At 41.5% G+C, this 16,201-nt stretch overlaps 3 protein-coding genes across 8 annotated transcripts in view; all 3 read left to right on the top strand.

Annotated features, from left to right (window-relative positions):
* The window catches only part of LOC147838883 (putative E3 ubiquitin-protein ligase HECTD4), a 30,610-nt gene extending 14,787 nt beyond the window's left edge, over positions 1-15,823 (top strand). For 2 of the 6 annotated variants that reach the window (XM_087301651.1, XM_087301652.1), the window contains 4 exons: positions 9,976-10,099; positions 13,551-13,728; positions 14,352-14,498; positions 15,547-15,823. In XM_087301651.1, coding sequence (XP_087157777.1) covers positions 9,976-10,099; positions 13,551-13,728; positions 14,352-14,402 — 353 coding nt within the window. In that variant the 3' untranslated portion in view covers positions 14,403-14,498; positions 15,547-15,823. Of the gene's footprint in view, positions 1-9,975; positions 10,105-10,522; positions 11,779-13,550; positions 13,729-14,351; positions 14,499-15,546 lie in introns of those variants that run through there. The other 4 variants (XM_087301655.1, XM_087301650.1, XM_087301653.1 and 1 more) reach the window with 4 other exon arrangements.
* timd4 (T cell immunoglobulin and mucin domain containing 4) overlaps positions 1-16,201 on the top strand; it is a 1,098,921-nt gene that overhangs the window by 624,437 nt on the left and 458,283 nt on the right. The window lies entirely within an intron of this gene.
* Positions 5,238-7,620, top strand: LOC147831947 (uncharacterized). Its single transcript, XM_087301664.1, has 2 exons — positions 5,238-7,313; positions 7,502-7,620. Exon 1 carries the CDS (start codon positions 6,533-6,535, stop codon positions 7,292-7,294), a length of 762 nt encoding a protein of 253 aa, XP_087157790.1. The 5' UTR covers positions 5,238-6,532; the 3' UTR covers positions 7,295-7,313; positions 7,502-7,620.

Below are 16,201 nucleotides of genomic sequence, written 5' to 3'. Positions count from 1 at the left end.
GGGGGTCTAGCCCGAGTGACGGTATTAGCCACCGCAATCGGAGGTTACCTAAGTCTTCCTCGCGTCTAAAAATCTCTTCAAAGATCGGCGAGGGTGCCAGGTGGTGCCCTAAAAATCTCTTCAAAGATCGGCGAGGGTGCCAGGTGGTGCCCTGTCCCTGAGAGAGTAGGTGCTCTCTCGAAGGGACTGCCAGGGGAGGGCTATCGCGAGGGAGAGCTCTGACATCCAGGTCCGGTTGAGCCAGAGGGGCGCAACCAGCAACCTGTTCCTCGTCCTCCCTGACCTTGCAGAGTAACTGCGCGAGCAGGCTCACTGGGGGAAACGCGTATTTGCGCGTGCCCCGAGGCCAGCTGTAAGCCAGTGCATCCGTGCCGAGAGCACTCGGTCAGGGAAAGAACAACTGGCAATGAGCGATCTCGGGGGAAGCAACAGATCGATCTGGGCTTCCCCGAATCGCGCCCATATCAGCTGAACAGACTCGGGGTGGAGTCTCCATTCTCCAGGACGCAAGGCTGCCGTGAGAGCGCATCGGCTGCACGGTTGAGCTTGCCTGAATATGACTGGCGTGCAGCGATTTCATCCGCGGATGACTCCAGAGGAGCAGACGGCGGGCGAGCTGAGACATGCGGCGAGAGCGCATACCCCCTATACGGCTGATATACGCCACCACCGTCGTACTGTCCGTCCTGACCAGCACGTGTTGCCGCTCCAGCACCGGAAAAAAACGGTGGAGAGCGAGGAACACTGCCAACAGCTCCAGGCGATATGCCAATGCAACTGGGTACCTTTCCACAGGTCCGCAGCCGCATGCCCGCAACGCACAGCCCCCCAGCCCGTGTTGGAAGTGTCTGCTGAAACGACAACAAGACTGGACGCCTGTTCTAGAGACACCCAGGCCTGTAGGAACGAGGGGTCGCTCCAAGGGCTGAGGCCGCGGCGACACAGCGCAGTAACAGAGACTCGGTGTGCGCGCGCGTGCCATGCGCGTCTGGGGACTCGATCGTGAAGCCAGTGCTGAAGTGGTCTCATATAGAATAATCCGAGCGGCATGAAGCGGCTGCGGATGCCATATGCCCCAGGAGCCTCTGAAATAGTTTCAGTGGGACCACTATTTTACTGTCGAGCTCTCTCAGACAGTACAGCATCAGCTGAGCGCGCTCTCCGGAGAGGCGTGCTGCCATGGTGACCGAGTCCAGCTCCAGCCCGAGAGAAGAGATCCTCTGCACGGGGGCGAGTTTGCTCTTTTCTCGGTTGACCTGAAACCCCCACAGGTGGAAGTGCCAGAGCACTTTGTCTCTGTGCATAATCAACTGCTCCGAGAGAGGGCAAAAACCAGCCAGTCGTAAAGAAATTGAGTATGCAGATGCCCGCGAGCCGAAGGGGCGCTGAGGCACCCTCCGCGGGCTTGGTGAGGACCCGCGGAGACAGAGAGAGCCCGAAGGGGAGGGCTTTGTATTGCCAAGCTCGACCTTCAAACGCAAACCGCAGAAACTGTCGGTGGCGAGGAAGAGTGGAGACATGGAAATACGCGTCCATCAGGTCTAATGCTGCAGACCAACCCAGAGGACGAACGCACCGGAGGATGCGCTTCTGCGTGAGCATTCTGAACGGCAGCTTGTGCAGGCAGCGGTTCAAAACGCGCAGATCTAGGATTGGCCGTGACCCACCACTCTTTTTGGGCACGATGAAGTGTGGGCTGTAAAACCCGCTCTCCATCTCGGCTGGAGGGAGCGGCTCGATTGCATCCTTCGCCAAAAGGACAGCAATCTCCTCTCGCAAGACAGGGGCGGACAGGGGGCTGACCCTGGTGAATACACACCCGTGACTTGGGGGGCTGTTTCGCGAACTGAATCGCATAGCCGAGTCTGATTGTGCGTATGAGCCACCGCGAAGAGCTGGCCCGCGCTAACCAGGCAGGCAGAGCTCTCGCTAATGGACTCATCGCTACAATCGCTGACGTACCAGCAGTGGGGCAGCGCGGAGTGGGTGTGCTGATCCGGGAAGCTCGCGGGTCCCACGGAAAAGCTGGAGGTGAGATATTTGCTCTCACTCCAAACCCGAGCTCCGGAGGGGAGGCTCGAGGGGTGGGAGAAAGGAGACCGTCCTCCCAGCGCTCGTGAGCCACTGGCGAAACGCACCGAATCTGCAAGCTAGAAAGCATAGCGTCCCAGACTGGCAGATTTCGGGCTGTCACATCTGGGGAAGTGAAAAGTGCCCTTTCATAATGTTTTCATGGCAGTAAAAAGTGCTGTTGGAAATGGGGCCCCGCCCTCCAGCGGGGAAAGAGCAAGTTCCCTCTTCTCCAGATGGCCTGTCCCAGGGGCGCTTCGCGGTCCGTTGCCGGACTTAGCGGCGTTCTGGGCAGGGGGGCTGCCTGCTTCCGAGGTGCCCGACGCGCTCGCTTCGCCGGAGGCGTGTGCGGGGGCGGAGCAGCTCTCGTAGGCGGGCGCCTTCGGCGAGGAGCAGGTATGAATGGCACGGCGGGCGGAGCGGGCTACGGACCGCCGATAAGACATCACCCACCAACTGCTCTCACCGCCTTGAATTCCTGGGTGAATTCACAGACAGTGTCGCCGAACCTGGCTGGGGATATGGGGAAGTCAAGAAAGCGGACTTTGTCGACTTTGCGCATATCAGCCAGGGGTGGCGCTCCTGGACCACTAATGTGGACATCGTCCTCCCCAACGCACACGCAGCGGACTCAGTAGTCCGAAGAGCTAAGTCGGCGGCGGTGCGAAGCTCGTAAGCCTGAGTTGGACCCACCCTCGTGCAGCTCGGCCAGCGCCTGCGCTTGGTAGCGCTGGTAGGTGGCTATCGCATGCAAGGCGGAAGCAGCCTGGCCCGCAGCTATGTAAGCTCTAGCTCCGAGGGAGGTAGATAACTTACAGGCTTTGGATGGGAGACGAGGCGGACCCCGCCAAGAAGAGGCGCCGCGCGGATTTACCGCCATCGCGCACTCAACCTGAGGAATCGCCACATACCCCCTGGCTGTTTCACCGTCAAGAGTGGTTAGGGTGGAGGAACACGCAGCACGAGCAGAAAAAAGTGCTTTACAAGACCGCGTGAGCCTACTGTGCACCTCCGGGAAGAAGGGAACGCCCCTCTAGTCGGTCCGGCCGCGGAGCTGGGGGATAAACCATCTCCAACCCACGGCCGAAGCAGCCCGGGAAAGCACGGCTAACATGTCCGTTTCAGGATCCGTAGTGACAGCGCTCACCAGCCCGAAGGGGGCGAGCGGGTCTGGATCATCATCGGACAATGAAAGCCCACCCTCCGATGCCGCGGTGGACATCTGGTCTCCGGTGTCATCGGGCGTAAGGGCTACCATCTGTTAGACGGATCGCTTCCCCCGCCCGAAGCTTGGATGGAGCGCTTAGAGGAGCGGGAGGTCCGCGGGCCCGTGGGCGACGGATTATCTCTCGCTGAAACCCTCAGATCTGCCCGAGTGCCCGCTGCAGAGCAGGGGACAACTGGGGTGGTTCGCCCTTTTGCAAAGGCTAACCGCGATCTTGCGCAACAGTCATGGCATCGCAATGACGACATGAACTGCCCGCGAGCAGCGCATTAACATGCTGGACCCCCAGACATGTAACGCAGTGCCCGCGCCCATCATCCGAGGACAGGAAACCACCGCATCCAGAAACGCACAGTCGGAGCGCCGTCCTGATAAGGACGTGCTGCACGACTGTGTTGCTCTTTCTGTGAAGTTTGCAACTTTATACGCACCGCTCTGGAGGACCGGACCCAAAGAACGCCAGGCAAGGGAGAAACCCAGCTCGACCGTCTGCCACTGCGTGTACACACTCTGGACCGGGAGAATGCTCTCGTTCGCTCAGAATCGCTGGTCACAGCAGGAGGAACCCTCATCGACTCGATCAGAAAGTCTCTGAAGCGAAAAGGATAGCGTCTGCTGGCGCCAAATGAGCTTATATACTCAGTTGATTGCTTATGCCGCTCACCTGCGCAGGCTTGCGCTGCCAATTCATTCTTAATTGGCCCGTTCAATACTCTTTCAGACGAGTAGCTTCTGAACCGAACCTCCCCAATGCGTGGATTTTACAATCAAATCCACTTATAGTGCTGAAGTTCCCCCCGAAGGGGAACTGATTTTCACCTGATCCTTTGATAGTCCTCTTTGGTGTATCCCTTGAACCTGATTTGACAGTGCGTGACAGCAAGGTTCTTGCCTTTACCACAATTCTAGCCAGACGTGCCATACTTTTAAAATGGAAACACACTTCTTCCCCTACACATGACAAGTGGATACAGGACATTTTTTACTGTATCAGACTTGGAATGCTGAGATGCTCACTCTCTGGCTCATTAGATTCCTTTTATAAGATTTGGGATTCCTTTCTTGACTACATCAAAGGCCTGCCTATTACACCTGGTGCTGGCAACCTGTAACATTAACCATTTTATCAGAAAGTTTTAATTAATTTTATTATTATCATTTTTTGTATTTATTTAAATGCATTATTATTATTTTAATTATTATTATTTGTCCCATCTGTATCCAGTTACTCTGATGTCATATTCTAATGTATTTAATTTTCTTTTTTTGGTATTTATGTATTTATTGTTTTGTTGAGTTAATGAACGAGAGGTTAGGGGGTGGGATTAATAATGGACAATACATTACTGTTTACCTCTCAATATTTAATTTTTATTGTCATGCAAAAGACCAAAAAAAATTGAAATAACTAAAAAAAATAAGCTTTTATTCTAGCCAAAATAAAAACAAATACGACTTTCTTCAGAAGAACAAATATTATCAGACATACTGTGAAAATTTCCTTGCTCTGTTAAACATCATTTAGGAAATATTTTAAAAAGAAAACAATAAATAAAAGAGGGCTTATGATTCTGACTTCAACTGTATGTGTCCAATAATAATTTTCAGGAAGTCTCTCAATATCTAAATATACACTCCACTGCAAAGGCTAATAAAAACGTAAATATGACTAAAAATTAGACATGAATGTTGTCACACATAACTGGGCACATAACTACTGACATCTAAAGGTTGAACTGTGATTTAGTGTATTTCGAGCCTGCATTCATCAAATAATAATTAAATACATAATAAAAATTATTATGTATACATATGTAAATGTATTCAAGTTAATAATAATAATAATATAAATATATATATACACACACACACACACACACACACACACATACATACATACATACATACATACATACATACATACAGTTGAAGACAGAATGATGAAGCCAATTATTAGCCCCCCTTTAATTTTTTTTATTTTTTTTATTTTTCCCAAACGATGTTTAACAGAGCAAGGACTTTTTCACAGTATGCCTGATAGTATTTTTGCTTCTGGAGAAAGTCTTATTTGTTTTATTTCAGCTATAATAAAAGCAGATTTTTTTTTAAGGTCGAAATTATTAGCCCCTTTAAGCTTTATTTTTTTTTATAGTCTACAGAACAAACCATCGTTATACAATAACTTGCCTAATTACCCTAACCTGCCTAGTTAACCTAATTAACCTAGTTAAGCCTTTAAATGTCACTTTAGCTGAATAGAAGTGTCTTGAAGAATATCTTGTCAAATATTATTTACTTTCATCATGGCAAAGAAAAAAAAATAGTTATTAGAAATGAGTTATTAAATCTGTCATGATTAGAAATGTGTTGAAATAATTTTCTCTCCGTTAAACAGAAACTGGGAAAAACAATAAACAGGGGGATTAATAATTCTGACATCAACTGTATACACATACATACATACATACATACATACATACATACATACATACTTTATTTCTAAGTATATACAGAAGCTTAATAAGGGATATGGTGTGAGAGGTGAATTTAGGAATTTTACACCCGTGAATATTATTATTTTATCAACTCTATTCAGTCAAATATAAATCACTCTTGCAGGTAGGTTTAGTTCTGTGACCGAATGTCTTCAGAGAAGAAACTGTTCCGCACTCAATCCTTCATTAAATAAACTGAAGCAGCTGAGGAGACAAAGGTTTCTGCTAAAAGCTTCTGTAAACCAACAGAAACTGGTTATTTTTCAATAGATGTATATGTTAAACCTTTGAAAATACCAACACACACACAGAGAAAGTCAATGTTTTCAGATTATTTTATTGGCTTGACAAATGTTCCATATGTATCTCCAAAGCATTTGTGATGTTTACATTAAATAGGACATATAAAAACAATTGACATAGTAGTGGTGGTTTTTCTAATAAATATTAATTAACAGCACATTAACAATCATCTGTAGGATTAAACAATAGTAATAAATAGTTTATCTAATAGTCAACAGATTAAGATTCATTTATAAACAATTTAGAATCCTGTTTGTGTGCGCACACACGCGCTCCCAGCTGATGGTTATTTAGCAACGACAGTCATAGAATGTGTTCTATAGTAGTTCTATGTTAGAACAGCTCATCTCAGTTTGCCAGCATTCAGGACGGTGACTTGGTAAATCACACAGTTACTGTACGAATTGACAAATCTGTGATTGTGAAGAAGTCGTTCGCTATGGATACTCACTATAATCAGTCTTCAGACAACCCTCATCACGAGTGGTCATCGGTTGTTCTGACTTTGGACCCAGATGTGGACGAACAAGAACTGATTGAGTCAATGAAACAGTTCAGCCAAATCCACTCTTTGGATTTTTCTTTTGATGAAGACACTAATTGCAGACACATTTATGTGACTTTTGAGCATTCAGGACGGGACCAGCAACCAGATCCTGTGGTCCCCACGAGCCGCTTTATTGAGCTGAAGACACTGCTCGTGAGCAATCTGCACCCAATGGTCACCGAACAACAGCTTATTGAAAAGTTTGGTGCATTGGGGTCCATCTCGACTGTGCAAGTGTGCAGAAACAACATCATCTCTCCTGCTTATGCCTTTGTGACTTTCCATCATCGACGTGATGCAGTGCGAGCACAAAAAGCTCTGAACTTCACTGATTTACTGAATAAACCTCTGATCATCATGTGGGGCCCAGACAAGACAATTGAGGTCCTCTCAGATAATGACAGCAGCTCTCCAAGACAAACAGAGGAGAGAGAGACAGCTGGAGAAACAGAGGAGAGAAAGACCAGTGAAGAAACAGAGAGAGAGGCCGCTGGAGATACAGAGGAGAGAGCGAACAGCGAGTCTTCATGGGGAAGAAGGATCTCCAACAATGTGAAAAGTGCTGTGAAAGCTGCGGTGAGCAGTCCAGCAGCCTGGGTCGGAGTCGGCATAGGTGTCTGTGCTGCTTATGCCTACTTCAGGAGCAGGAGCTAGTGTGGACACTTTCTAAAAGGTAATTTCATCTCATTTAAGTGACATGACATCTGACTGAGCTTAGTAACACTTCTGGAACATGCTGTATGTCACACACACATATGTATATATAGAATTCTCTGTGGGTCAGAGGTCATGTTAATTCATACTCAAATTCAGCTTCATTTAGACATCGACACTGATTTTCTTGACTCTGTTCTCTTCCAGACGAGAAGGCCTGCCTCACGATCTCCACTCATCATCCCCAGAGTGACCAATCACTGCTCCAGAAAGAACTTGATTTCCCCAGCAGGCCAAACACTTGCAATAAATGTGAATTGAATAAACTGTCTTGTGTGTGTCTCATTCAGCAGTAAAGCTCAGCCTTGTAATTTATATCCATCCAAGAGAAGCATAATAGCACTTTGTTCCAGACACAGAAGTAAACAATAGGATTATCTTCACATCTATTGATGTGTTAGACAATAACTTATAGACCGTTTGAGAAGAAGGACTGCATCAAAGAACAATCAAATGTAGAATTGCAAATCAGGATTTCAATTATAATGTACAGTGGGTTCTAATAATGTCTGTACAGGAAGATATTCTGAAGAATGTCGGAAAAAAGCAGCTGTTGACTTCCATAGTATTTTTCGTTCCTACTATTGTGGGTTTTGTCTGTACCACTTTATTTTGATGGTTAGATCATCTTTATTTTGAGTATTAGTAGACTGTCTGCTTAATATCTGCTGATTCTGCTCCTTCAACAGACATTTAACTGACTATAAGAAACTTTTCAAGTGCATGTCAACTTACCCTAACCCCAACCCAACAGTCTAATGAAAATTAGTTGGTATGTACTGTAGATGCAATGTTACTTAAATTCAACAAACTGACCATCAAAATAAAGTTTGGCTGTTTTTCTTTTACAACATTCTTCAAAATATCTTCTTTTGTGTTCAACAGAATAAATTCAAGGTTTGAGACCACTTGTGTGTGAGTGAATGATGAGTAAATGTTCATTTCTGTGTGAACTGTCCCTTAAACGCTGGCTTAAAATATGTGATTTGTTTAAGAAATGTGGTTAAACATGCATGTTTCAGTGGAAATGATTTGAAGTATATTGTATGATGTAGATATTGACTTGTTGGCACCTGTTGGCCTTAAGTGATACTGTCTTAAAGGGGACCTATTATGCTAAATCACTTTTATAAGTGGTTCAAACAGTTGTGTGGCAGCAGTGTGTGAATATAACCAATGTGCAAATTACAGGGGGTTTGGGGAGGGTTTGACCCCCTCCAATATTGCTTGATCCCCTCTGAAGGACTTTAAAACAAGATGTATGAGAGGTGGGTCAGCACGTTAATAGTAAGAAAATGCTTTCTCTGATCTATGTCCTTAATATTAATAATAAAAAAGTATAATGTAAATATAGATTTGAGCGGTTCATAGCATTATAAATGCATAATTGTGCCAATCAATGCTAGGAAAATATCATTCAACAGTCTGAAAATAGCAGCTCTTGAGGACCAATACCATCTAAAGTATACACAACACACATTTCTTGTAAAATACTGTAAGTGTTTATATCGGCATGTAGCCTAATAAAAAAATAAAAATGGACACATAACTTGTATAGTTTGACCTACAGTAACCTCTAAAAGTCACTAAATATCCCTAAAAACACTGAAAACGTATGCATTTTAATAATAAATTAGATGTTATTTAAATACATTCATACATTTAGTTCACAGAAGCATGTATTACCAAACTACTACCAAAAAAGTTGGTACTACTACCCCCCACAGATGCACATGCATTGATTTCCGACATGTTAAGTGGAAATGACTTGACAGTATATGGTAGTTCGTCATTAAAGCATGTTACTGTATACCACTGTAATCAGGCAATATATGAGTGATTAGGAAATAGCTTAAAACACTCTTGATAAAATCTTATTTGTCTTAATTTAACTGGGAAATAGGTCAATAATATTAGCCCCCCTATAATAAATATATATTTTACTTCCTTTCATTTATATAGCATTTTACGGCAGCCATATTGCGCATCAGCTGATTGGTGGAGAGGAGACAGATTAATATTAAGATTGAGCCAATTATGATGGTTAGGAGGCCAAATTTGGCCAGGATGTCAGGGTGAAATCCCAACCTTTTTTAAAATCCCCTGGGATTTTTAACAACCATAGAGAGTCAGGACCTCATTTAGAAACTAACATTACTTCCAGCAGCAACTTAGCTTTTCTATGTAGTCTCCCATCCAGGTACTGACCGAGCACAGCCCTGCTTAGCTTCAGTGGGTGACAATGTGAGAGCTGTCAGCTTGCTCTTTGATTGGCTACAGAATTTTAAGTTCGTTATACAATGACTTGTCTAATTGACCTAATTAACCTAGTTAAGCCTTTAAATGTTGCTTTAAGCTGAATACTAGTATCTAGAGAAATAGCTAACGAAATATTATCCACCGTCTTTATAGAATTATTAAAGAATTATGTATAAGAGTTGTTTTTGAAAAACTATTTCACAGATAGGCAAATGATTTTGTATTTAGTTGTATATTCCTTAGTAAGAGTCTAAAAGTAAGTGATTGAAAATAGGGTCAGTGTGCACATCCTATGAAAACTTCAAGCAGGCGCTCGATCAAATGTGTGAATGATCTGCTTTTATCTCGATGTTTCTCAACAGTGCCAGAAGAGAAGTTTTTGACGCTGGAAGTTTTCCACAAGTTTACTCTAGACAGAGCCAAGCAGGACATCCGCAGTGTTTGGCGGGCGATCCTGGCCTGTGGATATGACCTGCACTTTGACAGGTTTGCAGGTTTTAAAATGATCTTTGGCTTCACCACATCAGCGCTCACATCACATATATCACAGAAAAAACAGGCAACACAAATACATTCAATATCATCACATAAACCACATTAAAAACTCAATTATTAATGAAATTCTAATGGCAGTCGGCACAAAGGACATTTGATACACAGTTTTCTTTACTTGGGTCTATGTCACGGTTGCAGGTTTGTGCGCTCTTCCGGAGTGTCTGTTTGATCGTGGGTTTGTTTTGTTTTTGTTGTCCACGTGTATTTGTTCTGGTCATGTGTTATGACGGCACTCAGCTAGTTTGATTAGCTCGCCAGCTGAGGTTCATTATCGTGCCTATATATGGGCGACATTTTCTGTGTTTCCTTGTCAGTTCGTTACGTGTGCTTATGTGTGCTTTTGTCTGTGCTCAGGACCGTGAGGAGTTACCACTGGACCCTGTTTTCCTGCCTGATCCCTGCCCTGTTTTCTCCTAGTCCTAGCACCGCACTCACTATTTGCATTTATTTTAAATGTCAAAGAAATATTATTTTTCACTCGCACTTGGATCCATCTGAACATTTATTTGACTGTGACAGTCTAAGACGCCTTTTTAATGGCAAAAGCCTAGATGCTATATTTAAGGGATGGCAACAATCTTCAAGAATGACGTGTGCTTTCTGTTTAATTCTCATTAAGTACATTTCATTTGGTTGTTTTTGTGCTTTACCTAAAATTACACTGGCAATTTTTACTACTCGGCACAGTTTTTGCTTTTCTTTAATTGGCAACAGGCCATACCATTCATTTTAGGTCAATGCTGTCATGAAATTTGCTGTGTTTTTTGAAGACATTGGCATCTCATCACTACTCAGAAGGTTTTGGAGGCAGCTCTACATACAAAAGTCTTCATTGTTCAAAAGATGTTCATTCTTTAAAATTATTGGCAGGAGCTTTGATTCAACCCTATTTTAATTATGCTACCTCATTTTGGTATAGTAGCTGCTCACAGAATATGAAGGGAAAATTACAATCGAAATGCTGTTTACATGGTCGTCTCTTAATAAGAGTATTATCTTAATCATATTAAAAGCGGAGTAATGGTGTCCGTGTAAATGTACTCAGATGATGTCGCGAGCTGTCAAATACAGTGCATTCTGTCGTGTTTCCCCTTTAAACGCAACTTTTGTAAAGCGTCTGCTTCACGTTGCTCTGTCAGAATCCTTGTGAAATATAGCCATACTGTAGAAAGCTTAGTGAAAGCAAATTTGATGAACGAGATCATGTGTGTTGAATCTGAAGGGAGTCACTCCGGCTGTTCTGTCCTGCGTGTGTCATGTGTGTGTGTGTGTGTGTGTGTGTGCGTGTGTTTTTGTGACATATCAGGACACAAATCTGTATAATGACATGGATATAACACAGGTATTACAAAAAGGAGGTGAAATATGAGGACATTGGTGATGTCCTCATGTCTCAAAATGCTTATAAATCCCACAGAATGAGTTTAATCAGAGAGTAAAGCTGCACACTGTCTCCTGTGATGGTTGGGTTTAGGGGTGGGTTGGGGTGAGGGCAATACAATATACGGTTTGGACAGTATAAAATGAATGGAAACCTATGTAATGTCCCCACTTTTCACAAAAACAAACGTGTTTGTGTGTGTGTCTGTCTGTTTGTCTGTTTCTGTGTCTGTGTGCACGCGCGTGCGTTTCCTCGAAACAAGAACAAATGCCTAAACATCCAATGTCACCGTCCGTATCCCTTGTTTAAATGTATAGAGATGGTGTGACCAAAGTCCCTGTAAGGATTAGTCTTTGGTCTTCACTGCAAAAAATGCTTTTCTTACTTTTTGTCTTGTTTCTAGTCCAAATATCTAAAAGTTCTTAAATCAAGAAGCATTTTCTAGACAAGCAAAAGATATTGTCTTGTTTTAAGAAATAATATGCAGAAATGAAGTGAGTTTTTCCTGAAATCAAGCAAAATAATCTGCCAATGGGGTAAGCAAAATAACCTTATCACAAATCGAAAAACAAGATTAAACACTCACTTCATTTTGGCATATTATTTCTTAAAAGAAGACAATATGTTTGTGTGATTAATTGCAAAACAAAAAGTGTGATTAATTAGTTTTTCTTTTTTTATCGATTGACAGCACTAATGTTTTTTAAAACTGGGAATGGTACGTAAAATGTTTAATAATGTGGTTCCTAGTTATTTGGTGAACTGTTTTCAAATGGTGAGGCAACAGCATTCATACAGTACTAGGGGTTTAGATTTTAATATTTGTTTATTTAAATTTAGAAGTGTAGTGGGGAAAAATACGTTTTTATATACAAGTGCAATCATGTGGAACAAATTACCAAAATCGGTCAAGGAAATTAAAGACTTAAGGAGGTTCAGAAAAGCTATGAAAAGATGATTGTTTGATGAGAATAATTAGTTTGCATAGTGGACGAGGATGTTTTATTTGATATGTTACTTGATTGTGAATAGGGTTGCAGCTGGAAGGCCATCCACGGCATAAAACATATGCTGGATAAGTTGACGGTTCATTCCACTGTGGCGACCTCTGATTAATAGAGGGACTAACCCGAAAAGAATAATGAATGAATAATTGTATTTGTGAATTATTTTGTTCCTGTTAAAAAAGGTGGAGGTCCTGTTTGTTTTATGCATCATCTTTATTTTGAAGCCATACTTTGTTTTATTTAACTGTGAGGAATGCAATGGAAACAAGTCCAGGGCTTTATTGGGTTTTTATCCTCGACAGTTTTTATTTCAGAATGTATGGGATTCTTGTACTTTTGTACAGCTTGTCTAAAATCTGTCAAATAAAATCAAATTCAATTCAATTCTAATAATAAATAAAAATAATTAATTATATAACTTAAATAACTAAAAAAAAGTATCATCAGGTCTTAATGTATTTCCTAGTGGTCCTGAGAGTGTTGATACCAATTATGCCATAATCAGCTTTTTTTTTTCTTTTTTCTTTTTTTTTTTATATATATATGGATATGGTGCATTTGCTATTTACATGCCGGACTTTGTTAGTGTAAAAACTGAACGCTTCACTAGTAAAAACAGTTAAACAGAGCATCTGCAGCGCGAGGATGAAGAACCAGCCTCCTCCGTTTAGCCTCTTTACTTTACTTTTACTCTTTACTCCTTTACTTTAATGCAGTAAGGAAATGGTGGAAACTCACTCCACTGAACACATCCATTAGCCGACATAATTAATTTAGTTTAAGCGCAAATATTTGCTTCAAAACTATTTCTAATTTAGTTCTAATCTCCAGCAAAGTAATAAATCAACAGTAATAATGAAGTGTGGTCAGTTATTACCAAACACACGTCCTGTTCTTATGCCCCATATTGTGATGCAGATGTCTCCAAAACCCCACAGCTGGACAAATGTACACTAGTTTGTAAACACCTAAAAATACTTTTTTTCCCCTCCAGATGCACATGCATTGATTCCTTACATGCTCAAAAAGCCAGCAGAAAATGGAGCTTTGAGATGGACTTTGCATTGGTGCAGATTGTGAACCGTCTCAGCTGTCACCTGGCCATCACTCCTGCCCGTCTGCATCCACATGAGGTTTACCTGGTCGCCAGCAAAAATGGCGCCGATCCTGAGGTTGCGTGTCCGTTAAGCAAGTCCATCTCTGTGTTATCTTGTTCACAGATGAAGAGTTCAGATGCAAAAGCCTCTCAAGGGCTGTCTATTATTATTATTATTATTATTATTATTATTTTATACAGCTGAAGTCAGAGTTATTAACCCCCCTGTATATCTTTCCTGCAATTTCTGTTTAACAGAGAGAAGATTATTCCAACACATTTCTAATCATAATAGTTTTAATAACTCATTTTTAATAACATATTTCTTTTCTCTTTGCCATGATGACAGCACATAAGATTAGACTAGATATTCAAGACTCTAGTAATCAGCTTAAAGTGACGTTCAAAGGCTTAACTAGGGTAATTAGGTTTAAGTTATAATTTTGCAACTCATTGTATAACAGTGGTCTATTCACAATCCAAACCGAATATAGCTTAAGGGGGCTAATAATATTGCCCTTAAAATGCTTTTATTCTAGCCAAAACAAAACAAATCAGACTTTCTCCAGAAGAAAAAATATAATTGAAAAAAATATATAAAAAAATAAAAAATTCCTGAATCTGATAAACATAAATTGGGAAACATTTAAAAAAGAAAAAAAAGATGGATGTGCAGTGAATGTGATCGTGTCCCCACAGGTGTCCCAGTGGAGAGTTTGCATCTGCGCTTTGCTCTGCTACAGTCTCTAAACAGCAAACTTGAGAACTTCTTTCTGCCTTTAGTGGAGCTGAGACTCACACAGACCTACCAGAACAGCATCGCCACGCTTCTGTGCGAGGCCAAAGGTCAGTATTCAAATAACAGGCGTTCAAATATAGTCTTAATTATTGTTAATCCGGTAACACTTTAGAATAATGGTCCACTTTTTAATGTATTTAGTAATGTCGACCAAGGATGAATAGTCTTGTAAAGTATTTATTAATCATTGTTCATCATTTACTATTGCATTATTTATTCATTCATTTTCCTTCGGCTTAGTTATGGAAATAGATTTGTTTCTTTTTTCAGTTCAATCAAAAATATTTAGTTTTAAAGAAAAATTTATTACGTAGTAATAAAAAAATAAAAGATTTCCAGTAAAAAACACCTTTAATTAAAAAACTTATGTCAATGATAATAAAATATTTTGGTGACAAAGTCGCTAAGTTGGCAACACTGCTGGTGACTCCGGTCCAATCGCGAGAAAACGTAATGGCCAACCTGTGACCACAATCAAGATTGGCCAATAGAATAAGGTTTTTTAGAAGATCCCGCCCACTGAGCTGCAGTTTTCAACTCGTAAAACTTTTCAACTCGCAAGCAAAGATTTTAGCAAAAGCAGAACTAATGAGCACACAATGAATTAATCTGGTGGTAACTGCATAAAATGGCAATAGTTAATTTTTTGCAGTGTGAATTATTTATTTTAATATTTTTTTATTATTTGAAATCTTTTATTTTTTAATTGCATTGTACCTAATTCTGGTCAAAAACTTCATGTTTGTTTGAACAATAAAGACACAAAATTTACCTCAGTGTACATGGGTTTAAAACTTTCAAACTCACAAGCAAATCATTTCAACTCGCAAGCAAAGATTCTAGATGTGCAATAAATGACAGCAGAACAGTCTGGAAAATCAATGAGTGTGCAATGAAAATTGTGGAAACTGCATAATAGGACAAGTGTATTTAGTATTTAAAGTGAGTTTGGAATAATCCGATTGCCTTACCAATGATTACAGAGAGACCAGCCGCGATCAATCATATCACATGCTCCTCTCGAATTTAGTTTATGCAACTTCACTTAGTGTGTGTGTGTGTGTGTGTGTCTGTGTGTGTGTGTGTGTGTTTCAGGGAGCTGCTGCGCTGTGAAAGTGCTCTGGCACGTCTGTACTGCCACATGGCCCTCCTCAACATCTTTGCCCCCAAGAGTCCTCACACATTCACACACCTCTTCCACATCCCTGCAGTGCGTGACATCACACTTGAATATCTGCAGCTCCTGTCCAATCAGCTGCTGACTCCGCCTCTGCCAGGTGATGTCATACCAATATGTTGAAGAGCACTATTTTACATGCATAACAGCAATGTTAGAAGATTTATAAGAATAAAGTGACAAGATTTTAAAATACTTTTTGAGAATTTATTAATATTTACTAATGAGCAAAAATGATGTAAATACACATATTTGGAAATTAAGCTTTTTTAAAAGTGTTTAAGCATATTTTAGCTCTTCACTATAAGGTCCCATTAGTTAATGCATTAACTATCATTAAATAGCAAAGAACAATTCTTTTGTTTTACACTATATATTAGTGTTTGATGCTAAATGTCATGTTTGAGGGAAAAAGTTTTCTTTTATTTGAAATTGAAGCATTATATAAATATTTGTCGTAAGTTTCCTTGATAACAACAAGTTGTTGAAGCATTTGTGTTTTTAAGCACTCTACAATAAGCTCCCATTAGTTCACATTAGTTTGTTCACTTGACGGATTAGAATGTTTTTGAG

This window comes from Danio rerio, chromosome 21 (genome assembly GCF_052040795.2).
Source record: "Danio rerio strain M-AB ecotype USA chromosome 21, GRCz13ab, whole genome shotgun sequence".
In the NCBI taxonomy this organism is placed as follows: Eukaryota; Metazoa; Chordata; class Actinopteri; order Cypriniformes; family Danionidae; genus Danio; species Danio rerio.
Note: the sequence above shows the minus strand (reverse complement) of the source record. Positions and strands in the feature narration are given on the sequence as shown.

What these genes read in the sequence shown, in the direction of transcription:
- LOC147831947 (XM_087301664.1), top strand. Translation starts at nt 6,533, where the DNA reads ATGGATACTCACTATAATCAGTCTTCAGACAACCCTCATCACGAGTGG.